The sequence below is a fragment of the Pristis pectinata genome, chromosome 3, assembly GCF_009764475.1.
Source record: "Pristis pectinata isolate sPriPec2 chromosome 3, sPriPec2.1.pri, whole genome shotgun sequence".
Classification (NCBI taxonomy): Eukaryota; Metazoa; Chordata; class Chondrichthyes; order Rhinopristiformes; family Pristidae; genus Pristis; species Pristis pectinata.
The window spans coordinates 121,877,758-121,905,243 of NC_067407.1; the positions used below are offsets into that span (position 1 = coordinate 121,877,758).

Genomic DNA, 27,486 nt, shown 5'->3' on the forward strand with positions numbered 1-27,486 from the left:
CAGTGATTCATGCACAAGGATACCCAGGTCCCTCTGAACATCAACACCTTATAACCTGACACTATTTAAAAATTACTCCAAGTTTCCATTTTTCCTACCAAGGTGGACCTCATAATTTTCCATATTATATTCCATCTGCTATGCCCTTGCCAATTTACTTACTCTGTCAATATTCACCTAAATTTCTCTACATCTTCCTCGCATTTTTCATTACCACCCAACTTTGTATCTGGAGCAAACTTGGATGGTCCCCTCATCCAAACTGTTTATATAGATAATGAACAGCTAGGGATCTCATGCCAATTCTTGCAGCACCTTATCATGGCTTCTGAACTCTAAAATAACCCACTAATTCCTGCTCTTGGCTTTCTGTCCATTACAAGTCTTAAATCTCTATCAATATGTTATCTCCAATTTCACCTTTCACTATTTTGTTTACATTAGCTGTCTTCCAATCTACAGGAACTGTTCTAAGGAATATTAAAAAATAACAAGCAATTCATCCACTATCTCCATGTGCACCTCTTTAAAATCTGGGGATGCAGATCTTCTGGTGCTGGGGATTTTTGGCTTTTATTCCCATTACTACTTTTTTTTTAACCAGTACTAATTTCTTTCAGCTTCTCATTTACTCCAGACTTGTTATTCTGCACTGTTCCTGAGTGGTCTTTGCATCTTCTTCCAAGAAGATAGAACTTTACTTCTCAATGCTGAGTTTTGACTTGGCAGAAATGCTAAACCACAATGTGCATCCAAGGCTGAAGTAGCAGATTGGCTTGGCTGCTGATGACATCAACAGATCATGTTACATATTTAAGAAGATCTTTACAGACTTGGGATGTGTTTAACATTTGCAGCTGGGCTGATTGAATCATGAAAATTGTGAGGAAATTATAGAAGCATTGGAAGGAATTATTCAGGGGAGATGTAAAAGATTATCCAGTTTCATGCAAGAAGTTCTTCTCGACACCCTTGCAACCTCCACACTTTATAAGCTCAAGTTCATCCATAGTTCTGCTTCCTGAACTCTCTCCTAGTTCATTATTTCCCTTCTCCTTACCAACCTATTTTGGCTCCCATTAACCCAGTTCTCCCTGTATTTGTGGTTTTGCCCCTTCTTATTTCAGTAACCCTGCAAACAATCCATCTCCATGCCCAAATATCCTGTTGCTCTGACTTTGGCCTCTTTCTTTTACATCTGGTTCTTATGGTTCTCTGTCTGCATCAACCACCTCCCCCCCCACCCCCCCCCCCCAACCTCTCCACCCATTTTCCCACATTAGCAGTTATGTCTTCAGCAGCCTTCAGTTTTAGAATTTCCTCCCTCTTTGAAACCTTCAACCTAATCATAAAATCCACCTCTTTGACAATTGCCAATGTTTTCATCACGTCTCCCATACATCAGCCTACTGCTTGATGTCCCTTTTTTGATTACACCTCTGGGATGGTTTCCCACATTAAAGGGCAATGTGAATGTATGTTGTTTTTGTTCAAGTTGATGATGATGTTAGTAATTGATCTCTCAATACAATTCATTTCCCCTTTTTCCACAGACCATCACTGATGCTTTCCATTTTGAAGATGATTGTATTAATTTTGACTTAGCCTTTGAAGAACCACATAAATACAGACATTCTTGTTTTGCACTATTTGAGAAGGAGAGAGGAAGACATATGAATATTAATTGTGTTAAAATGGAATTTAATTTGATTGGTTGACTTAGGTTTGCGGAAGAGAGTTCCATCTGTTGGCAGCCTGGACTGTGATGAGACTAGTAAGGCTGATATTCAAATTGGCGACCGTGTGGTTGTTGTTGGGCAAAGAAGTGGAACAATTCGGTTCTATGGGAAGACAAATTTTGCGCCAGGTAGGTTAATTGGATTTAATGGAATATATAAATATACAGTGGCTGCAAATAAACATGAATGTTCATTTGTTTTCATGAAAATAATAAAAGGTATGTTGCCTGTCCTTGCTCACTTTCCATGCTTCCATAGGCTTTTTCTCTCACTTTCGTCAGACCTGCTGCTCTGGAATTGCCTATTTTCTTTTCTGGTGACAATGCTCCTCCTTTACTTTACCTCACCTCAAGATCTGCAAAGAAGAGCAGCAGCTTTATATTGCACCTTAAATGGATCAGGGTGATTCACTGGATCACCATTATATCAAGTATGATACCCAGCCACAAATGGAAACATTGGAACAGAGGCCCAAAGGAAAGGGCTTTACAAAGCATTTTCACAGATGGGAGAGAGGCAGTAGTATTTAGAGAAGGAATGCAGTGGCCTAAGGCATCTAAATTCACAATAGCCAGTGGAGGAATGATTAAACAGTGGAAAGAAAATGCAGAAGATTGCAAGCTAGAAGAGACTATAAAGATCGAAAAGGATTGGAAAGGACAGATGTAAATTCAAACACTGAGGCATTGCCAGACTAGGAGCCAATATCTGTTAGATAGCACAGTTGTAATGGATAAATGGTGTCAGTCAATTTACGAGCACATTTTGGGTGAGCTTTTGTATGGAGAGGGCAATATAGGAAGCTGGTCAGGAGAGCTTTAGAATAATCCAGTGTAGAAGATGTGGTGGCAGAGAAGGGGTTGGGTGATGATAAGAAAATGGAACTAGATGGTCAGTGATGGCATGTAAGCTCACCTCCGGATCAGATGTTGCAAACAGTCTGATTCAGCTTCAGGCAGTTACCACAAAGCAATCTCCTCTCTCCCGTAAGGAATTGACATTTATTAGGAACCTAATCCCTTCAATTTTACAATCTGTTTTGGAAGGTTTTTCAGGCCTATTGCTAGCTTATCCATGCATTCTATTTTCTACTTTGTAAATTTCAGGGTCATCCTGTGTATATTCTAAAATGCTTCCGATTCTTAGGCTTGCTATTATTTTTCGCAACTTTACAATTTTCTTCCTTTCATCTAACAATTTCATGAAATTTTATTGTTGGCCACAATTAATATGACAACTTTAACAGTGGGGTGTTTTTACTTTATGGAAATGTATGTTCATTGCAAATGATAAATAATTTCTTTTAAATTGGTCATTTAATTACCCTCATATCTTTAAGTCCACTTTCCAGCCTACCTCAGCCATCTTGCTCTCACTGGGCACATTGTTTAGTTTGTTGATATTTCAGATCTTAGCTTTGTACTTAACTAAATCACTCCCAAAGTCAATGTGGAAATCTTTCATTTGATGATCACTCTTTTCTAGACTCTTTAATACTAGGTTATTTGTTAATCTGGTCTGTGGCACAGAACTAGATTTAAAATAGCCTTTTTGGCATAAAATACTATAAGCTTGTCAACCAACATATTCCTGCTAATTTGCTTTGTTCATTACATATGAAGATTATATAACCCATAACATCTTGTTTCATACATCTTTAATGTTTGGATTTATACTGTACCCATGTCACATCTACAGTTAGGGCACCTATGAAATATTGATTGTATCTCCCTATTTTTCAACCTTTAATCTCTCTTTACTCTCTTTATCTATTCCTTTGCAATCAAGGTGGGACTCCTTTTCTATTTTGCTTATTCTTTATAAAAGTCATAATCCTGGAATATTCCCATCATTATCCACTCTGCAATCACGCCATTAGATTAAATACATTTCTTTTGTTGAACTATACTGTCAATTCATCTGTTTATTATAGATAGTGTACACATTTGATGTAACTCTTTTAACTTTAACTTGTATCTACTTTTCTTGACATCACTCTGATCACTATTGTCATATTATCTGTAAGTTCTCTCTCCCTTTGTTAGTGCCTTTTTTTCCTCTGCTCTGCTTTACAGCTTTCCTCGTACTACTTTTGAATAAATTTAAGGGGAACTGTTCCAACAAAACCATCCTTCCCAAAAACTGATGACAATGCCCCATGAATTGAAAGTCTTTTATCCCACATCATTCCTCCAGCCATGCATTTAATCTTACAATCTGTTTGCTTCGGGCAATTTACATGTGGCTCAGGTAATGATCTTGAGATTATATCTGTGAGTTTTAGTATTTTGACCATAGGCACTTGTTACCATAGAACCATAGAACAATACGGCATAATACAGGCCCTTCGGCCCACCATGTTGTGCCGACCTTCAAACCACTCCTAAGACTAACTAACCCCTTCCTCCCACATATCCCTCTATCTTAAATTCCTCCATATGCTTATTTAACAATCTCTTGAACTTGACCAACGTATCAGCCTCCACCACTGCCCCAGGCAGCACATTCCATGAACCAACCCCTCTCTGGGTGAAAAACCTCCCTCTGACATCTCCCTTGAACTTCCCACCCATTACCTTAAAGCCATGCCCTCTTGTATTGAGCATTGGTGCCCTGGGAAAGAGGCGCTGGCTGTCCACTCTATCTATTCCTCTTAATATTTTGTATACCTCTATCATGTCTCCCCTCATCCTCCTCCTCTCCAATGAGTAAAGCCCTAGCTCCTTTAGTCTCTCCTCATAGTCCATACTCTCTAATCCAGGCAGCATCCTGGTAAATCTCCTCTGCACCCTTTCCAATGCCTCCACATCCTTCCTATAATGAGGCGACCAGAACTGGACACAGTACTCTGGTCTAACCAGTGTTTTGTAAATCTGCATCATTACTTTGCGGCTCTTAAATTCGATCCCACGACTTATGAAAGCTAACATCCCATAAGCTTTCTTAACTACCCTATCCACCTATGTGGCAACTTTCAGTGATCTGTGGATATGAACCCCCAGATCCCTGTGGTCTGCCACACTGCCCAGAATCCTGCCATTTACCTTGTATTCTGCCTTGGAGTTTGTCCTTCCAAAGTGTACCACCTCACACTTCTCTGGATTGAACTCCATCTGCCACTTGTCAGCCCAGCTCTGCATCCTATCAATATCCCTCTGTAAGCTTCGACAGCCCTCCCCACTATCCACAACACCACCGATCTTTGTGTCATCTGCAAACTTGCTAACCCACCCTTCCACCCCCTCATCTAAGTCATTAATAAATATCACAAAAAGTAGAGGTCCCAGAACCGATCCCTGTGGGACACTAGTCACAGCCCTTCAATCTGAATGCACTCTCTCCACCACAACCCTCTGCTTTCTACAGGCAAGCCAATTCTGAATCCACATGGCCAAGCCTCCCTGGATCCCTTGGCCTCTGACCTTCTGAATAAGCCTACCATGCAGAACCTTATCAAACGCCTTACTAAAATCCATGTAGACCACATCTACTGCACTACCCTCATCAATCTTCCAGGTCACCTCCTCAAAGAACCCTATCAGGCTAGTGAGGCAAGATCTTCCCTTCACAAATCCATGCTGGCTGTCCCTAATCAGTCCATTATTCTCTAAATGCTCATAGATCCCATCTCTTAGAATCCTTTCTAGCAGCTTACCCACCACAGATGTAAAGCTCACTGGTTTGTAATTCCCTGGACTATCCCTACTACCTTTTTTGAGTAAGGGGACAACATTCGCCACCCTCCAATCCTCCGGTACCATCCCCGTGGACAACGAGGACTCAAACATCCTAACCAACGGTTCAGCAATCTCCTCCCTTGCCTCACGAAGCAGCCTGGGGAATATTCTGTCAGGACCCAGGGACTTATCTGTCCTAATATTTTCTAACAGCTCCAACACATCCTCTCTCTTGATATCTACATACTCTAGAACATTACCCTTACCAACACTGTCCTCAGCGTCATCAAGACCCCTCTCCTTGGTGAATACTGAAGAGAAGTATTCATTGAGAACCTCACCCACTTCCACAGCTTCCAGGCACATCTTCCCACCTTTGTCTTTAATCAGACCCACCTTTACTCCAGCCATCCTTCTGCTCTTCACGTACGAGAAAAAAGCCTTGGGATTCTCCTTAACCCTACTCGCCAAAGCCTTTTCATGTCCCCTTCTTGCTCTCCTCAGCCCCTTCTTGTTCCCACCTTGCTAATCTATATTCCACACGAGCCCTGTATGATCCTTTCTGCTTACACCTTATGTATGCTGCCTTCTTCTTCCTAACTAGTTGTTCCACCTCTCTTGTCACCCACGGTTCCTTCACCCTGCCTTTCTTTCTCTGCCTCACCAGGACAAATTCATCCCTAACATCCTGCAAGAGATCCCTGAACATTGACCACATCTCTATAGTACATTTCCCCTCAAAAATGTCATCCCAATTTACACCCTCAAGTTCTCGCCTTATAGCCTCATAATTCACCTTTCCCCAATTAAATATCTTCCCGTCCTCTTTGCTCCTATCCCTGTCCATCGCAATTCTAAAGGTTATTGAGCAGTGGTCGCTGTCCCCCAAATGCTCACCTGCTGATAGATCTGTCACCTGACCCAGTTCATTACCTAAAACTAGATCTAATATGGCATTTCCTTTAGTAGGCCTGTCAACATACTGTGATAGGAATCCGTCCTGGACACACTTAACAAACTCTGCCCCGTCTCAACCTTTGGCACTAAGCAGGTGCCAATCAATATTTGGGAAGTTGAAGTCTCCCACTATAATAACACTGTTATTTTCGCACCTTTCCAAAATCTGCCTCCCAATCTGCTCCTCAGTATCCCTACTGCTACTGGGGGGCCTATAGAATACTCCCAGTAGAGTAACTGCTCCTTTCTTGTTCCTAACTTCCACCCATATTGACTCTGGAGAGGATCCTTCTACATTATCCACCCTTTCTGCAGCTGTAACAGTGTCCCTGACCAGTATCGTCGCCCCTCCTCTTCTTCCCCCCCCTCCCTATCCCTTTTAAAACACTGAAAACCAGGAATATTCAATATCCATTCCTGCCCTGATGTCAGCTATGTCTCTGTGATAGTCACAATATCGTAGGCCCATGTTCTTATCCAAGCTCTCAGTTCATCTCCCTTATTCCTGATGCTTCTTGCATTTAAGTAAATGCACTTTAGCCCATCCGCCTTACTACTTTCATAGCCTGTACTCTGCTTCTCCTTCCTCAAAGCCTCTATACCTGTTAGATTTGACTTTTCCCCATCCCCTTCTTCCTCTGACCTACTCCTCCGGTTCCCATTATGGATTTACGGATTAGGTTACTATTGGTGAATGTCCCTTTAAGACATAGCACAGTAGTGTGTGTGTGTGTGTGTGTGTGTGTGTGTGTGTGTGTGTGTGTTTGGCGTGGTTACGACAACAGGAGATAAGGACGTAATGACATTTTTGGAGCAGTCAGTCAGAGGAGAGAAGAGAGAGAGGCAGAGAGACACCAGCCTGCTGGTCTCTGTATCGATGGATGAAAAACAATAACTGTGTCTGTCACTACAATCCATGTATGGATTTTTGGAATAATCCAGTGGAGTCCACTTTGTCGCTAACCTGTAGAAGGAAACAGGTATTTGTGTGGACGGCCACATCTCGGATGCCTTTCGGGGTGGCAGATACTTTGGAACAAAGGAATGGAGATCATCAGTGACTGAGGTGTCGTATGAGTTCCAAAGTGGAACATTTGGATTTCGTAATTACTCGCTGTTTTCTCTCTACCTTTCCTCTTCAATCAATGGTGGTTTTAAAGAAGCCTTTGCTCATGTTTCACCTTACGGCTCGCTGAACTGAACCTTGAGAACTATTCCTGGACTTGGAGTTTGGGAATTTGCCACACACACACACTTCAAGTTTAGTTTTTGGGGTTAATGTTTAAGATCTAACATTTTTACTTCTAACATTCTAATATTTTTACTTTTATTTTTTCTTATTATCATAAATAATTGTTAAAAAAGTTGTTTTTAACACTTACGCATGACTCGGTGTGTTTCTTTTGTTGCTGGTACGTGACACACTATATAAATGCAAGTTGTTGGTTGTGTTTTTATTGTTCCTAGTCTAGAAATGAAAACTTCTTGTGCAGAATGTCAAGCTACTTTCACAGAGGGGCGAGTTACAAAAAGGATGGAAAGTCTGCAAAGCATCAGATCTCCTAAACATTAATAATATCTTTAATTATCCAACTGGTAGCCAAATGATAGGCATGCCAAGAATGGCTGTCTTTAAATTAGTATTTATTTTATTTCATCTATCACTTTTAAAGCTTATAAAAATTTATGGGTACCTGGAAGCAATATCAGTGCAATAATCAAATAAATGAATACAGATAATGTTGTAAACCTTTAGGGTAAAGTCTAAGCTCCTTTGAACCTATTTATTAATTTGATGATTAATGTTTTATGTTTCAGTTTCATTCCATTCAAAAGTACTAAGAGGGAGATGATACTTAGGACCAACTTTTTCACACTGTTAACATGACTAATAAGGTAGTCATGGTTCTTGGTGCCAATGAGCATATCTTTCAGAAATAATAATTCCACATTTCTAATTAGAACTCTATACAGTTCTGTATTATATTAACTGTTTCCAAGGCAGTTCTTGTTTTCCAGCACGACAGAAGTCAGTATCAATCTCTTTTTAAGAGCTTGAATTGAGAGGCATCCTAGACATGACCTAAAGATGGTGTCAGAAATTCAGCTTGTTGTAAGACAAAGCCCAAAAAGTTCTAGCCCTTCAGTACCAGTGATGTGACTGAGAGCTTGGAAATGTAATTCATTTTAAACCATGAAATTTATGTCTTCCCATGCACATCTAATTATATATCATTATAAAGCAAGCACAGTTTCCAGAATTTGTTCATCAAAGGTAATATGGTTGTTTGTAGAAATCTGCAAATTTCTTGCATCACATTGCCTCCACTTGCTTTTCCTATTGATATTAGACTTGCTTATATTTAAAGGGAATTTGGGTGCCACTATTTGCAGATTACAAAATTGGATTTGTATTGAAGAAAAAGGAACAAATAATCCAGACATTTAGGTAGAATCAACAGGCAGGCAATTCCAGATGTATCTTTTCATATGAACTACTTAAGATTTTTTTTCTCTCTGCCTGTGCTTGAAACTTTGAATGACTCTGTTCATTGTAGCAGCTAAATCTGCAATGTCTACCATAAGGACAGTTTGACAGTGACAAAGTGACTGCAGATATAACAATTTTTAACACAGGCTCAGTCTAGGGAGGCCCAAGAATATTTATGCTGTAGCCGGATGCGGCGCGTTTCCAAAGAAAAACTCGGAGACGAGGAGGTTGAATTCAAAACACACTTTACTCACTCAGATAAAAAGTGTGCGCGCCAAAGTACCTGAGAGCCTCTCCGGGCCCACGTGGGGCAGACGTGATGTAAGGTTCCCGCTGGAAAGCCCACCCCGTGGTTTGTTCATGACGCGCTCCCACGGGTGTGGCCGCAGCCGCCAATGGCAGTTCGAGTCCCGTGTGTATGGGCCGCTACACCTCCTCACCAACCACCCCCCCCCACCGAAACATCCATCGGGGCTGTGGGGTGCTCAATGTCCAAATGTGCCAGTTTGAGGCGGTCCACTGTAAAAGTCTCCTCACAGCCACCCACCTCCACGACACATGTAGACCTGTTGTGTTGGATCACCTTGAAGGGTCCTTCGTACAGCTGCTGTAGGGGTAACTTGTGCATGCCCCTGCGAATGAAAACGTACTCGCAATCCCAGAGGTCCTTAGGGATAAAGGACGGTGTAGTGCCATACCTGGAGGTTGGAACCGGTGCCAGGGTCCCTACCTTGTCCCGCAGCCTCGTCAGCACCTCTGCCGGTGTCCCTGCTGGACCTTGGGCCTCTCTGGCACGAGCTCGCCCGGGACCGTCGGGGGGTGCCATAGACCAACTCTGCCAAGGAGGTGCCCAGGTCCTCCTTCGGGGCCGTGCTGATGCCCAGTAAGACCCAGGGGGGCTCATCTGTCTAGTTGGGGCCCCTGAGGCATGACATCAGGGCTGACTTGAGGTGCCTGTGGAACCACTGGACCAAACCGTTGGACTGGGGATGATATGCCGTGGTGTGATGTAGCCGGGTGCCCAGGAGCTGCGCCAGTGCTGTCCACAAACCTGACGTGAACTGTGCTCCTCTGTCAGAGCTGATGTCCGCTGGGAGTCCGAACCTGGTGATCCAGTTTGCGATGAGCGTCCTGGCGCAGGATTCGGTGGACGTGTCTGCTAGCAGCCATCTAGTGAACCTGTCGACCATGGTAAAGATATACTTGGCGCCCCGGGAGACAGGGAGGGAGCCCACAATGTCCACATGGATGTGCCGAAACCTCCCAAGCGTCGGCAGGAACTGCTGGAGGGGGGCCTTCACATGCCGCTGGACTTTGGCGGTCTGGCAGTGTACACAGGTCCTGGCCCAGTGCCCGACCTGCTTGCGCAAACCGTGCCAGACGAATTTGTCCGCTACCAATTTGATGGACACCCGGATGGATGGGTGGGCCCGGTCATATAGTGTGTCGAACACCCGGCGCCTCCATGCTGCTGGTACCACGGGCCGTGGTTTGCCAGTTGACGTGTCGCACAGGAGCCGAGCCGCTGTCGGGCCGACAGGGATGTCCTCCAACTGGAGTCCTGAAACGGTGGTGCGGTAAGCCAGGATCTCGGTGTCCACCTGTTGCACCTCCGCCAGCGCCATGTAGTCGATCCCTGGGGACGAGATGGTTGCTGAGTGAATGTGGGGGCGGGACAGCATGTCGGCGACTACGTTGTTCCTCCCTGTGATGTGGTGGACGTCTGTGGTGAACTCTGAAATAAAGGAGAGGTGCCTCTGCTGCCGAGTCAACCATGGGTCCAATACCTTTGCAAGGGCGAAGGTGAGAGGCTTGTGGTCTATATACATGGTGAAATCCCTTCCTTCGAGGAAATGCCGGATCGCCAGGTAGAGCGCTAACAACCCCCTGATGCAAGCGCTGTACTTAACCTCCGGCGGTCGCAGGTGACGGCTGAAAAAGGCCAGCGGTCGCCACTGGCCCTCGATGAGCTGCTCCAGGACTCTACCGACCGCCGTGTCGGAAGCGTCGACTGTGAGCGCCGTGGATACATCGACTCTTGGGTGTACCAGGAGGGTCGCCTTCGCTAATGTCTCTTTGGCCTGCTCGAAAGCCTCCGTGGACTCCGCGTCCCATGCCACCTCTTTGGCCTTGCTGGCCATTAGACTGAACAAGGGCCTCATGATGTGTGCTGCCGCTGGCACGAAACGATGGTAGAAGTTTACCATCCCCATGAATTCCTGCAGGCCCTTGACCGTGCTGGGTTTGGGAAACTGACGGATAGCCTGGACCTTGTCCGGCAGAGGGGCGGCGCCGTGCCGATCGACTCTGTGGCCCAAGAAGTCGATCTCCATCCGCCTGAACTGGCACTTCGCCAGGTTGATTGCCAGTCCATGGTCGCTCAGGCGTTGACAGAGTTGGCGCAAATGTGCCATGTGCTCTTGGTGTGACTTGCTGGCCACCAGGATATCGTCTAAGTAGATGAAGACGAAATCCAGGCCTCGTCCCACCGAGTCCATGAACCTCTGGAAAGTCTGGGCGGCGTTCTTGAGGCCAAAAGGCATCCTCAGGAATTCGAACAACCCAAAGGGGGTGATGAGGGCTGTCTTGGGCACATCATTGGTGTGCACGGGGATCTGATGGTACCCCCAGACCAGATCGATTTTTGAAAAGATGGTCACCCCGTGTAGGTTCGCCGTGAAATCTGGGATGTGAGGCACCGGGTATTGGTCGGCGGTTGTGGTGTCATTGTGCCTCCTGTAGTCCCCGCAGGGCCTCCAACCTCCTGCGGACTTGGGCACCATGTGCAGCGGGGATGCCCACGGGCTGTCTGAGCGACGGATAATCCCCATCTCTTCCGTCTTCCGGAACTCCTCCTTGGCGAGGTGGAGCTTGTCGGGTGGGAGCCTACAGGCTTGGGTGTGCAACGGTGGTGCTTGTGTGGGAATGTGGTGCTGCACGCCGTGCCTGGGATCGGTTGTGGAGAACTGCAGGGTGATGATGGAGGGGAAATCTGCCAGCACCCCAGTGAACTCGTCACCTGAGAGTGTGACAGAGTCCAGGTGGAAGGCCGGTAGCTGGGCTTCCCCAAGTTGGAAGGTCTGGAACGTCTCGGCGTGGACCAGAACGTCTCGACGTGGACCAAAACGCCGGTCCTTCAGGCTGACCAGAAGACGGTTGGCCCGTAGGAAATCCGCCCCCAGTAACGGCCGTGATACCGCTGCCACCGTGAAGGTCCAAGTGAAACGGCTGGGCCCAAAATGCAGCGGGATGGTTCGCAAGCTGTACGTTCGGATAGTGGTGCTGTTTGCAGCGGTGAGATTGGGACCTGGGGCGGCGTTACGAGTATCCATGTTGGAGGGGGGGAAGAGCGTTGATTTCAGCCCTGGTGTCTACCAGGAAACGTCGCCCAGGGTGTCGGTCCCAGAGGAATAGGAGGCTGTTGCGATGGCCAGCGGTCGAAGCCACTAGCGATGGCCGGCCCCGGCGTTTCCCGGGAAGGCAAGTGGTGGGCGGCAGCGGCACGCCTTCAAACCCCATCTCTGGTGATAAAAACACCAGTGGTCCGAACCCTCGTCCTTGTCCCCTGTGGGTCTCAGCAGCTTTGGTTGTGGGGTCTTGGCCTTGGGCTGTGCGGTCATGGTTAGGCAGGTGGAGGCTGCTCCCTGCTGTCTACTCTGCCACAGAATGTCCGCCCTGGCCGTGAGCCTGCGTGGGTCGCTGAAATCTTCAGCCGCAGGAGGAGGCAAATGTCCTCTGGCTGTTGCTCGAGGAACAACTGTTCGAATAGAAGGCACGGCTTATGGCCGTCCATGAGCGCCAGCATATCATTCATCAGCTCGGATGGCTTGTGGTTGCCCAGGCCGTCCATGTGCAGGAGCCGCGCGGCTCGCTCACGGCGGGAGAGTCCGAAAGTATGGATTAGGAGCGCCTTGATCTTAGTGTACCTGTCCTCCGTTGGTGGTTGGTGCAGTAAGTCAATAATCCAGCCTGCCGTGTTCTGGTTGAGCATGCTGACCACGTAGTAGCACCGCATGGCATCAGCTGTAATGTCTCTGAGACTGAACTGGGCCTCAGCCTGCTTGAACCAAACGTGGGGCTGAGCGGCCCAGAAAGTGGGAGCTTGAGCAAGACTGTGTTGTGTGAGTCGTTGGAATGCATGTCGCGGGTTCCAGATGCCGTCTGGAAGTGTTGGGGTCACCAAATGTAGCCGGACGCGGCGTGTTTCCAAAGAAAAACTTGGAGACGAGGAGGTTGAATTCAAAACACACTTTACTCACCCAGACAAAATGCGCGTGCACGTCAAAGTACCTGAGAGCCTCTCCGGGCCCACATGGAGCAGACGTGATGTAAGGTTCCCACTGGAAAGCCCGCCCCACGGTTCGTTCACGACGCGCTCCCATGTGTCCACCCGCGGCCGCTGATGGCGGTTCGAGTCCCATGTGTATGGGCCATTACAATGCTTTATTTTATTCATTCACAGAATATAAATGTTGCTGTCAATGCCAGCATTTAATACCCATCCTTAATTGCCCCTAAACTAAGGAGTGTGGTTAAGAATCAGCAATGATGTATAGACCAGACACAATAAGGACAGGAGATATCCTTCCCCGATGAAACACTTCGTGAATAAGGTGGGGTGTTAGACCAATCCAATAGCTCTATACTTAATTTAGTGAGATTTTTTTTAAACAACTCCAGATTTATTTAATACCAGAATTTAAATATCTCGGGTACCAGGGTGAGGTTCAAACTCAATTCTTTTAATCAATGATCCATAAACTCTGGCTGCTACTCCAATAACTTACCATTATCGGTCTATCTGTACAGGGAACTAAAGGTAAAGGAACCATTAGGAACTAGTGATCACAATATGATTGAATTCATTTTCAAATTTGAGAAGGAGAAGCTGATAACTGGTGTATCGATATTTCAGTGGAACAAAGGAAATTACAGTGGCATGAGAGAGGAGCTGGCCCATATTGATTGGAGGAGTAAGCTAGCTGGAGGGATGGCAGAGCAGAAATGGATGGAATTTCTACAAGAAATGAGGAAAATGCAGGATAGATATATTCCAAGAAAAAAGGTTTTGAATGGAAAAAAGGCACAGATGTGGATAACGAGAGAGGTGAAGGCTAAAATAAAAGCAAAAGGGAGGGCATACAAGGAAGCAAAAATTAGTGGGAAAACAGAAGACTGGGAAACTTTTAAAAACCTGCAGAAATAAACTAAGAAGATCATTAGAAAAGAAAAGATGAATTATGAAAGGAAGTTGGCAGATAACATTCAAAAGGATACTAAGAGTTTTTTTTAAATATACGTACGAATCGATAACGGTGCGGGAGAGATTATATTGGATGATGAAGAGATGGCAGAGGAATTAAATGAGTATTTTGCATTGGTCTTCACTGTGGAGGACATCAGCAATATACCAGATAGTCAGGGGTCTCAAGGAATGGAACTGAGTTCAGTTAAAATTACTAGAGAGAAGGTGCTAGGAAAGCTAAATGGACTAAAGACTGATAAGTCTCCCGGACCGGATGAGGTGCATCTCCGGGTTCTGAAGGAGGCGGCTTTAGAGATTGCGGAGGCACTAGTGATAATTTTCCAGAAATCGATAGACTGTGGCATGGTTCCGGAGGGCTGGAGGGTCGCAAATGTAGTTCTGCTGCATCAGAAAGGTGGAAGGCAGCATAAAGGAAATTACAGACCTATTAGTCTGACATCGGTGGTGGGAAAGTTATTAGAATCGATCCTCAAGGATGAGGTTATGGAATACCTAGAGGTGCAAGGCAAGATAGGTCCAAGCCAACATGGTTTCATGAAGGGAAGATCCTGCCTGACCAACCTATAGGAGTTTTTTGAGGAAATTTCAGGCAGGGTGGATAAGGGAGAGGTGGTAGATGTTGTGTATTTAGACTTTAAGAAGGCCTTCGACACGGTGCCGCACAAGAGACTAATTAATAAGATGAGAGGTCATGGAATTACAGTAGGATAACAGAATGGGTGGAGCATTGGCTGGTTGGCAGAAAGCAAAGGGTGGGAATAAAGGGATTCTGTTCTGGTTGGCTACTGGTTACTAGTGGTGTTCCGCAGGGGTCGGTGTTGGGGCCGCTTCTTTTTACTCTGTACATTAATGATTTGGATAATGGAGTAAATGGTTTTGTGGCTAAGTTTGCAGATGACACCAAGATAGGTGGAGGAGTAGGGAGTATTGAGGAGTCAGGAAGGTTGCAGAGGGACCTAGACAGTTTAGGAGAATGGGCAAGGAAATGGCAGATGAGATTCAATGTAGGGAAATGTGCAGTTGTACACTTTGGAAACAGAAATAAACGGGCAGATTATTATCTACAAGGGGAGAAAATTCAAAGTACAGAAGTACAAAGGGACTTGGGGGTACTCGTGCAGGATACCCTAAAGGTTAACCACCAGGTCGGATCGGTGGTAAAGAAAGCGAATGCTATGTTGGCATTCATTTCGAGAGGTATAGTGTATAAAAGTAAGGAAGTGTTGATGAGGCTGTACGGGGCACTAGTGAGGCCTCATTTGGAATACTGTGTCCAGTTTTGTGCCCCATATCAGGAGGGATGTGCTGATGTTGGAGAGGGTTCAGAGGAGATTTACGAGGATGATTCCCGGAATGAAAGGGCTTACGTATGATGAGCGTTTGTCGGCTCTTGGACTGTACTCACTGGAGTACAGAAGAATGAGAGGGGACCTCGTAGAAACATTTAAAATGTTGAAATTGGGGTTAGAATAGGTTTTTTTTCTGCTCATGGAGAGACTTCCCTTCCACCCCCCCCCCCCCATTTCTCACTTTTTTCTTTTTCCCCTTTTCTTTGGAGCAGACTCGATGGGCCGAATGGCCTACTTCTGCTCCCTTGTCTTGTGATCTTGTAAGTAAGATTTAGATTTGAAAGTGATCATCAATGCTGTCCCTGCAAAATCTTCCAACTTCACTGGAAGAATAAGCAATCCAATCAGTATCCTCTCTCAGGCTAATACCCCCAGCATTAAGGCCTATTACTTTCTGTCAGCTCCATTGGACAGGCCACATTGTTCATTTGCCCAACAGCAGACTCTTAAAACAAACACTCCATTCTAAGTTTTGTTATGGGAAGTGATTACTAGGCACACAGAGAAAAAGATTCAAACATGTGCTCAAGACCTTCTTGATAAAATGAAACATACCCACTGACTCTTGAGAATTTCTAATCCAAGATTGCTCAACATGGAGAAGGAGCATTCAAGATAGTATTGAGAACTTTCCTACTCCATTTATGGCAGATTCCACGGTTCCCACATTGACCTCATCAATCACCTCAGAACCATATAACCAGAGTGGAAGCATATCATCCTCAATCCTGAAGGTTAGTCTATGTGGAACCATACATCAAGACAAATGACTAAGCAAACAATAACCTTTTTCAGAATCTTTCAATTCCATAAAGTTATGGGGACTATTGACTAGATCTATGTGATGTTCTGTGCTCCAGATTTAACCCATTATATTTATAATAAATGCAGGAATATTTACTCCCTTAATATGTAGGCTATTTTCAATCAGAGGAACAGGTTTATTTCTATAGCAGTACTGTGGCAACTAAGCAAGCAGTTGGAACGACAAGAGAGCACTGGGCATGAACGTGTGGAAAAAATGCATGTGGCAGAAATAAGCCCTAGTAAAGTAGGGCTGAAGAGTTCCATGTTCAGTTTCATTCACAGATAATTAAGAACAGGATTGGTAGTAATAAATGTGAAGTAATATTCATGGCACTCAAATTTCAGTCAATAACTACCTCCAACAAAGAGTAATACCATTACTTAGCAGTAATACCATTATCAAATCCTTCAACTGTCAGCAGCCTGGAGGTTCAACACTGACCAGAAACATAACACTGTGGTTCCAATGTTAGCCAGAGATGGGCTGTCCTGCAGAGAATGATTCACCTCCTTTATCCCCAGAGTCTTTCCACCATCCATAAACTATGAGCCAGGAGTGTAATTAGGTACTTCATTTTTATGGATAAGTGCAGCTCCAACAGCACTCACATATTTGGACTCCATTTAAGACACAGAAGCCCATTTGGTTAACAGCCCATCCTCTTCCAGAAACACTCACTCCTTGCATCATCAGTGCCCGCGTGCAACATCTGCTAAGCACCCTCGGGTTACTTGTCCCAAATATGTGACCTCAACTATGTCAAAGGATGTGCAGTGCATCCTAATGGCCCTGGGAATATCTGAATTAATGAATGCTTCCAGTATCATCTCAATGGTAATTAGGAATGGCCAATAAATGTTGGCCTTATTAGCGACCCACATTTCATGAAAGAAATAAAAAAGAACTCTGGCAGTGTTTTTTGGTAGGTTGTATGCTGATAATGTGGATCTACAAAAAGGTCCAGTGTGGATAACTAGGAGGATGCCAGGAAACCTAATAACAACAATAACTTTGGCTCTTATGATATTAGCAGTGATGTTTTCCAGTAGAATTGTTGATGGGAGAATAACATTAGTGACGTATTTTGTGAATTTTCCAAATAAATTTAGGGAGACTTTGCTGTCCCTTATAAGATATCTTTATTAGTCACATGTGCATTGAAACACACAGTGAAATGCATCTTTTGCATAGAGTGTTCTGGGGGGCAGCCTGCAAGTGTCGCCACGCTTCCAGCGCCAACATAGCATACCCACAACTTCCTAACCCGTACGTCTTTGGAATGTGGGAGGAAACCTGAGCAACCTGGAGGAAATCCATGCAGACACGGGGAGAACGTACAAACTCCTTACAGACAGCAGCCGGAATTGAACCCGGGTTGCTGGCGCTGTAAAGCATTACACTAACCACTACACTACCGTGCCTGCCCACTTATGACGTTCTGGCAACTTACTGCACAGACTTTCTGATTAGGAGCATTTACAATTTTCTGACTTGCTGTGGCTTTCCTGACCTCAGAACATCCCAAACTCCCTTACTACCAATAAAGAAATGTAGTCTCTTTTTTAGGCAACATGTCAACATTTAAGATACCATAAAAAGAATGAGGCAGCTCACCAGTATTCTAAAATTGGTTTTGGGATAAATGCTAGCTGGTGAACAGGAAGAACTCGCTTGGACTTCATTAATTATGCAGTGGAAATTTTTCCATCTCCCTCCATGGGGTTTCAGGTTAAAATCTGAAAGTCTTAATGCGCAGTGCTTCATCAGTGAGGTGCTGAAATGTCAGCTTGGATTATAGGCTCATTTTCTGGTAAGAGGCTTGAAGCTACAAATTTCAAGCTGCAAGATTGCATCCAACTGAAGCAAAGCTGACGTTATAGTGAACTGCCATGTTGTAAAGAATCATAGCAGCTGCCTGAATAATGAACTATATTATACATTAGATGATTCTGATTAAAAAAAAACAGAGTAAGAACCTTTCCTGTGGAGAATATAGATTATATCCATCAGGTAAAATATTTAAAACTGAACATGCACTTTTAAGCATCAATTGCTAGGTATATTTGTAGAGTTCATGTCACAACTTTTAATGGTCACAAGTCAATCACAAGATACAATGTGATCAGTTGCAATGATACCCGAGTTTGCATGTTAGTGGACTTTCTCATGGATCAGTTAAGAGTATTAGAAATCAAATTTATTGTTATAGTTTTCCTACTGTTTATATGAAAGAAAATTGAACAAAGCTAATTGTTACAGAACATTTTGATAAAATCTCTTTTGGGCAAATAACTATGCCGCTGCCTTTCTGAAGTGTCAGTTTCAACTTGGGTTAGAGTCATAGAATTGCATAACATGCAAATGGGCCCTTCAGCCCACCATATCCATGCCAACTGTGTTGCCCAAGTACATTCAAGTTCACTAATTCTATTTGCCTGCTGGTTGGTATTGCCCTTTGGTTGCTCTCTGGGCTGGAGGTCATATTTAAGCTGCACTTTGGGACCTGAGCATTTACCCAGACTGACACTTCAGTGAGTAAGGAGGGAGTGCGTCATTGTTGAATGTTTTGACTTCTGGATGAAATGCTAAATCAAGGGCATATCCGGCCTGCCCCAATGGTAGCATTTGGGGAGTTTTCCTAATTTCCTAGCCAACATTTATCATTTAATCTAACATTACAAAAACAAATTATGAGGTCATTTATCTCATTGTGTGCAAATAGGTTTTTTTTCCATTCACTGCTAGAATGATAATACTCTATAAGTAACTTATTAGCTTTGAAATGCTTTGAGAAATCCTGAAGTCTCTAAGCATGCTATACAAATGAATGTCCTTGTGTTTACTATCTTTGGTCCATGCTACAAAAGGAAAAAGCCAGTAACCTGATTTTCCATCTATTCCTCCAGCCTGATCTTATTTCCTTTGATAAAATGTGGACAGATTAGATGAGACAGGTTCATTATCACATTTTTCTCTGTGTCAAACTGATAGTGAAGGCAAATTTCTGGTGGCTATTGGAAGTAAAAGAGTACTTTTATAATTCACCATGAGAATAAGTGTAAAACAAAATTATGCTATTCTTCTCTGATTCTGATATTCTTCTCTTCCTTAAGTATTGTTAAAGTTTTAATTGAATAAAATATTTATTTAGCAATATAGAAATTAAGAAAATACAAGATTGTATTTGTGTTTTCCATTATCTTTCTACTTTTTAAATTTCATGGTACATGAGCTGGATATTTTCTTCAGCCACGATACTTAAGTAAAAACTGAACAAAATTATATCTGCTTTCTAATATCAGTAGGTTGATAAATATGTCATGTAACATGTAGTTATGAATACTGATAAACAGGGAATCACCAGAGTCGTCAAAATTTGGAAAATACTCCCAAGAGTAATCATTTATATTGCAACAATTAACAACAACAACAATTTGTGTTTATCCATGCCACCTTAAATGTGGAAAACACCCCAGGGCACTTCACATGTAATAATTAAACAAAAATTGATATTTAACCACATAAGGATTAATTAGACTACTGAAAGGTTAATCAAAGAGTTGAGTTTTAAGGAGCCTTGAAGAGACAACTTTAAAGTGTAGTGAGGGAATTCCAGAGTTTGGGACCTTGGTAGCTGAAGATGAAGTAATTGAATTCAGGGAACTTAAAAGGTTCAAGTTAGTGGAGTCCAGATCTCTTGGAAAATTGTTGAAGTGGAGACAATTTTAGAGATAGGAAGAGAAGTATTAAAAAAAATAATTAAGCAACTATGTCTTGCCAGCTGAGGCCTGAAGTTAAAACCCAGAAGTAGGGGAAGGGTAGGATGGAAGGTGTGATGATGATGGTGTGAGTTAGATATTAGAGTGTTGCTGGCTTGGCTCCACGAGAGTTTTTTTAAATTGAGAAAGTGCTATGCAAAGCTAATCTGGCTCCTACCCCATTCATCACTATTCAGTTTCCTTGATAGGTGTAAAACAGGCATCAACTACCACAGTTGATAAAATGGTCTTAATATTTTAGGTAGTCATTGAGGATTCCTGAGAAATGATCTGTCCTACCACTGATTACCACCTTACATGTACAGTTTTGGTTTGGGTTCCCAAAATTGACCATTTGCAACTGTTTAATGAGAGTCAAATATCACCCTTGAGTATATGATTCAGGATAGACGTGCAGCTAAAATTGTGTTATTAATGCTGTGCAATTCTTACTTGTGTTATTTCGTAGGTTATTGGTATGGGATTGAGTTGGATAAACCAAATGGAAGAAACAATGGCTCTGTGGGAGGCGTGCAGTATTTCACCTGTCAACCAAAGCATGGGGTGTTTGCACCCCCATCAAGAGTTCAGAGGTAAGGGACATAAATTCTATATTCTGGGCATGCTTTAAGCATACATGTAACCAACAAAGTGTCTTAACATTAACAAATGTACATAATAAAATGAATAGAGAATTTGATACATGTTATCAATTTTATGAACTACTTACAGTTGTTTTGGAGAAAATCAAAATAACAATTTATACCAAGCCATTTTTTTATTTACTTTTGAAAGCCGGCATACTTTCCTTGCTGTCCTCTAAATTAAGTATGTAAATAAATAACCCTTGCTTGCATCCTCATAGACAATTATTCCATTGAAATTTAATTGGTACTAAGTATCATAAAGGATACGAGATAATAGAGTAAATCATTGATGAAGTTCCCCTTGGTTAATATATGTAATGTTTATTTAAAAAAATTATTTTAAGTAATTCTTTAAAGTCGTAATGCATTCTCTCCTTTGTCTAATACTGTCTCTGGATGATATGCCATTTTCGACAAAGAAAAGAATGGTACTTTGATCAGGATTCTAACTATTTTGTATTTCTAAAGCGTGCCAGCTTTCTGGCCAAATTTTTGAGGACATTTTTATCTTTCTTATCTTTCTTCAGGTGTTACATGGTAGTCAGCATACGAGTTTGTGTTCATTTATCAGTTTTAGTGACATTATTATTGGGAATTATTGGATAGAAAGAAAAGGGTGCAAACTCATATGCTGACTGCTTTGGCACAACTGACAGAGAGAGAAAAAGGGTGTAAATAAAACATTTGATAACCTTGCAACAGAACTGGCCAGGTTTGACACAAACCGAAGAAGCAAGCTATGTGAAATTCTTGGCACAAGAGACTGCAGATGTTGGAATCTGGAGCAAAGATCAAACGTCTGGAGGATCTCATTCAGGCAATACTGTCAGTGGGTTCAGCAATCTGAAATTGTTGAATTTGATGTTAAATGCCAGTGCCTGTAATGTGTGCAGACAGAAGGTGAGGCTCAGATTCCTTAGGCTTACATCAGGCCACATTGGCACAGTGCAGGTTGCAGACAGATAGATCAGAGTGCGAGTGGACGAAGAATGAAAGTGAGAGGCAATGGGAAGGTCAGGGCAGACGCCACAGGTTGAATAGAGTTGTTTGGCAAAGTGGTGCCCCAGTCTGTATTTGGTTTCTCCAGTGTAGAGGAGACCACATTGTGAGCACTGAATGCAATATATGTATTGGAAGAAGCACAGGTGAATCATTGTTTCTCCTAAAAGGACTTGGTAGGTTCCCGGATGGTGGGATGGGATGAGGTAAAAGAGCAGGTGTTGCATCTCCCGTTGTTGCAGGGAGAGTGCTGTGAGAAGGGAAGTGGTTGGTGGAGAGGGAAGTGTAGTCCAGGGAGTCACAAAAGGAATGATCACTTCAAAGTGCTGAAAGGGAGGGAAGAGAGAGATTTGTCTGGTGGTGGAAGATAATGGAAGATGATGCTACATTTGTTTCTCACAGTGAGTTATCACAACATATGGTGAATGGGTCTCCAAAGTACATTACAAGTCATTGGGTAATAATTATAAAAATATTATTAGAAGGCAGCAATACGTCTGCTGATGTGCCTGATACCAGAAATAAAAAACTTGTATTGCACAGTGATGAACTGATTATTAAGAGTACTGAGATCTGACAATAAAGTCAGAACACACTTTATAATCAGCTTATCAAAATTTCAAAATCTGCAAGCAAGAAAATAATCAATCTCATTTATTACAAGATATTAAACAAAGCAAAGCATTTGTGTAAAGCAATCATGTTGCAATCAAATTTTAGAAAAATGTTAGTTTGGGAATGACTGAAAAGTAGATTATTTTAGGTATACTACAGCAAGATTCAAAATTTTTAAAGTTTTATTGTAGTCCAAAATGGGAGTTTCAGCAGCAAACCACATGGTCTACCACTGCCTCTGTCGCTTTTCCTGTCCTGCCTTTCCTAATCTGCCCAAAGTTCCTGCTGCCCTTGCACTGAGCCACCTCTTTTTTTCTAAATTCTATTTTATCACTCGCCATGCTCTCATCTAATTGATGAGCAATCTCCTGTTCCTTTGGTGCTTTCTGGACCCTATAATAGATGTGAATTTTCATGGATTTTCTCTCCTTAGGTACTGCTCACCTCTCTTTCCAATTACCCCTCTTATGGGGAAAAAATATTTACTCCTATTTCCCTGTGTAAGCTACAACCTCTTCCATGATTTCCCTCTCAAATCCAATTGTCTTTTTTATTATATTTCATACTTGTGTAAAAAAGTTAAGGGTTTGGATCTGGGGAACAGTGGGGGGCAGCGGTAGGGAGGTGGCAGGTGGGGAAGTGATTCAGAAAACCCACTGCCAGTGTGTGATCTGAAAGCATAAATTATTATCTGATATTCAAATTTTTAGCTTTAATGCTGCAGATAAAACCTCCTCCTGTTTATTGTATGCTAAAGGAAAATAGCTTGCACCATGAAATTGCTATTGAATCAAAACAATACATTTAACTTACAAGTTATGAACAATATAGTAAAATGACAACAAATAGCTCAGAACAACAGAGCAAATATACACATTTTTGGAATGACAAGACATGTCAATGCCATACTTTGGGCACTAGCCATAATTCCAAAATAGTAAAAAATTCATAAACAAAATTCTGTAGATACTAGAGATCTGAAATGATCTGCTGAGTATTTCCAGCATACTTTATTCTAAATCACGTGGTACCTTTTGGGTTTCTGTTCCCCAATTTCATGCTTAAAAATGTGTAAGTATTATTTGCATAGCACAACACTCACTGTTGGAAGTTGGAGTACTGAAAGATCTAGCGACACAAATGCACATCTCACCTTGTGTTTCATGATTAATGGTATACTTCTGCCAACAGGATCACTGCCTAATAGGCCAATTGCCCAGTCTTGTCAGTTCTGCCTGTACCCTTGCATTACACTTTCCAGTGTAAGAACAGAGTAGGCCATTTAGCTCCTGATGATAATGCTGATCTGTGATCTAACTGCAAATATCTACTGTTGAAGCATATTCTTTAATGCCTTGCCTTAAGAAAAATTCTGTTAGTCTTGGATTTGTAATGAACAATTGACATAGCAATAATTGTCATTCATGGAAGAAAGTTTCAAACTTCTACAACCTTTGCATTTAGTAACTTAGTTTTGAAAGACCTAAGTCTAATTTTTAGATCATGATTCTTTGTTGTAGATTTCACAACAAGCATGAATTGTTTTACTCTTTGTCCACTGCATCAGTTCCCTTTAATACTGTTTAAAAAAAATTGATTGTATTAACCCTTAACCTAGATTCCAGGGAATGCAAGCTAGTCTTCTTAATTACTAATTCACTATTTGCTTCTTGGAGTTCAAGTATCATTTTGGTAAACTAACTCCACTCTCCATTAAAAACCAATATATCATTGCTAAAGTGCAATGCCCAGTACTGTTCATTGTACTCAAGAAGTAGTCTAACTATAGTTTATATATCTATAGAATAACACTTTTGCTCCTTATATTTAGAGGACTGGAAAGCAAAGGCCAGTATTTTGTTAGCCATTCTGATTATTCTCTGTGTTTGTCCATGTGATTTTTAAAGTTCTATGTACATGACCCCTCTTCTCTTTTGACCACCACTATTTCTAGAATAAATTTTCTGGTCCTTCATCATCCTTGGGGATTGCCAAATCCACTAGTGAAATATCCATTCAAAGTATGGACTCAGTTTATGTAGCTGGTAATTGAGTCGAGGCACGTATATAATTCCTGTTGAATAAACGTGCTATGGAGAAACAGGAGTTAGGATAACACAGGAAATGTTGCTGACTAAAGTACCAGTCTATTTTGGGAGCATTCTGGTTGAAGGCGGCCTTACCAGCAAAGGTACATCATTGCTAAGGAAAAAAAGCTATGTTGACTGATGATTTTCTCTTTATTGTTTATGGAATCGGTTTCCAAGTAAAATAACACTTCAAGAAATGTTTGATTTCATAATGCTAATGCTAATGGACAATGCACCAATTTTATTTTCAAATGAGATGAGCCCTTAAGGTGTGCTTAACACTGTTAATCATGTGCAAGGATAGAACATGATTCCTTTGGATAGTGAATTAGTTCACATTCTTGCTTCAGTAATTATTTCATCACACAATGCTTTGGCTGCACTTTTGCTATCTGAAATACCTACTCATTAGTGTAGGAGAGTGTAAGAAACTTGAGGCTGTTCCTGTTAACTGATAATTTGGAGCTGGGAGATAAAGATATTAGACCATGTTAACTTTAATAAGAATTTTTTGCTGCCTTTCCAGCAAAGCCTAACACTGGCTATTGCTTGGAACTTTGACTCACAGTGAACAGCTACTGACAGAGGATAGAAGTATGTGGAAGTGAAGAATTGGGCGCTGCGATTATGGGCAGTAGAGGGAGTAGTTGCTCTGAAATTATGATGGAGGATAGATATCTGACTTCATGGATTGAGGATATGTGGTGGTGGTGTACTGAAATTATAAGCAGTCTAGAATTAAGGAAAATGAGCTTGGGGCATGATGGAATCATGAGGGGGCGAAGAGGGAGAGTTGCTGTGGAGGGGAGAGGAAGCCTGAGGAATGGAGTCTTGAGGGAGAGTGGGGATTTGAAGGAGGAATGAGGCTGGGAAATGGAGCTTCAGAAAGGAAACTGGGAAGTGGGGTTTCAGAGGATAGGGAGACTAAAAAATGGAGAATGGGAAAAGGGGAGAAAGAAGCTGGGGGTGAGAGGAGAGAATGTCTTTTTTTCCATTTTCCCTGCTCTTGATTTCCTCTCTTCTGTGCATAGGTTGCCTTTCGAACTTTGGAAGAGAAAATAAAGGACTCTTGCTTTTCAGGACGTTTTGGGACATCCCAGAATGCTTTCATCAATCAAGTACTTTTGACATAAAATTACTATTGTAATGTATAAAATCCAGCAGCCAAATTGCATGCAGCAATCTTAAACAAACAGAAAGTGCTAGAAATACTTTGCAGACCAGATAGAATCAGAGGAGAGAGGAAACAAGTTAATTTTTCAGGTTAGTGATCTCTCATCAGTTCTGATGATGAGAGATGTTGTCTAATCTGCCTATTTCTAGCACTTCATGTTTTATTTCAGATTTCCAGCACCATCAATATTTCCTTTTGGTCTTGAGGACTTTTTTTTAAAAAGTGACATTAATTCAGTTATAGATATTTCCCAGAACATTGTGGATAACCCTGCTGTTCTTCCAAGTAGTACCATGGATCATTCACATCTACCTGAAAGGGAAGACAAGGCTTTGGTGTGACATCTCATCCCAAAGATGGCACCCCCAATAGTGCTGCACTTTCTCAGTATTGCACAGCTGTGTCAAACTAGATCTTTGCCTCAGGTCTGTGGAGTAGAGCTTGAACCCACCAATTTGTTTTCAGAGTGCTTTCAGCTGAGTCATGGCTGACACCCTTTTACTTTATCCATCCATGTGTAGATATTTTACAACATTTTCTCTCAGGATTTTGAATTATTCAGGTTCATTTATTGTGGTCCTGTCGTCTGTCCTGCAAAGAAGGGGTTATAAAAGTTATTTTCTTTCATTAGGTTTTTCAATTAAGGTTAAAATGGTGAAAAGTGGAACAGCATAGCATTTCAATGGTTCATTTACAGATAAATAATTCAAGTATTTGGCAACACATTTTTATATTATGGAGTTCATTTTTTAGATCATAGTAAAAGAAAGTGAGGTCAGTGAGATGGTATGAGACATCTTAAATCCATCAAGTACTCAGGATGTGAAAACTAATCTTGATTAACTTAGTGTCAAGTAAATAGTAATATAAAAAAGCCAAAAGTGTTGGTACAATTTAAGAGAAAAATACCCTTCACTCGACTTTTGTTTTCTAGAACCGATCTTCAATCAAATGAAACAATATAAAATATAGAGAACATATTCAATATTGTTACACTTTGTACCTTTGTGTATTTTATGCTGAAGTTTTTTTTAATCCCTTCCTGCTGCATCTTTAAAGATTTTCCATTCAGTTTTGCGGGGCATCACAGTCATTGCTTTAATTATATTGCTGCACATACCCAGAACAATGCTTGGGTCTTTCAATCGCTTGACATTGAGTAGGGTTATGGGCTTTAATCTGTTTCTGCAGTGGTGTAGATAAATAATGAGTGGCAGCTGTGACCTCATTAGGCAGTGATCCATCCATCAATCAACACATGGATTGCCTGATGACCCTGATATGTTACAAATCTTTCAGTCTAGCAGATGGCATTTTGAGCAAGGATGCATCCGTTATCTTTTGTAATTACATGTCTGGGAAAAATAACATTGTTGCTTAACCAGTACTATTCCTCATTGGTAACTTACCTGATACCATTTGTCACAATTATGAGCTGCCTCATCATAGCCAGACTTATAATGCAAATATTGCAGGTACCTGTCACAATGCAATCGAAATATTAATGGAGGAATAGTTAACACAGTCACATTAAATCTACTTGCTATTTTAACAAATATATAAAACTGATTATTTGTAACAGGTTACTGCTCTAGCTAACATGATATATAAACTTCACAGTAACATGTTAAGGATTCATACACCAAAATCACAAAGTATGTGATATTAAGACTGAGGAACTTTATATTGGCCAAGGTGTGCTCTTTGGCTGGCTGTAGAATTCCTCTTTCAATTCATTGCCATTTATCAGTGGTGATGTATAAATACTAATGGTTCGTCACAAAACACCCCCTCCTTCAAGTGAAACATACAAAAGCAAAGTAGAACAGGAATACCCTGAGATTGCTCCATCATGTGATAAGATTATGGCTGAGCATCCACATCACTTTCCTGCCTGGTCCCCATTTCCAGTAATC

General features: G+C 42.2%; 2 protein-coding genes across 6 annotated transcripts in view; both read left to right on the top strand.

Annotated features, from left to right (window-relative positions):
* Positions 1–27,486, top strand: part of LOC127568791 (CAP-Gly domain-containing linker protein 4-like) — a 206,060-nt gene that overhangs the window by 127,758 nt on the left and 50,816 nt on the right. For 4 of the 5 annotated variants that reach the window (XR_007956068.1, XM_052012954.1, XM_052012953.1 and 1 more), the window contains 2 exons: positions 1,724–1,867; positions 20,515–20,638. Coding sequence is in view for 3 of the 5 variants with exons in the window: in XM_052012954.1 (XP_051868914.1) it covers positions 1,724–1,867; positions 20,515–20,638 (268 nt within the window). In the remaining 2 variants the exon portion in view is untranslated. Of the gene's footprint in view, positions 1–1,723; positions 1,868–20,514; positions 20,639–25,427; positions 25,515–27,486 lie in introns of all 5 variants that reach the window. The other variant, XR_007956069.1, reaches the window with a different exon arrangement.
* zgc:172090 (uncharacterized protein LOC565611 homolog) overlaps positions 1–27,486 on the top strand; it is a 144,076-nt gene that overhangs the window by 23,138 nt on the left and 93,452 nt on the right. The window lies entirely within an intron of this gene.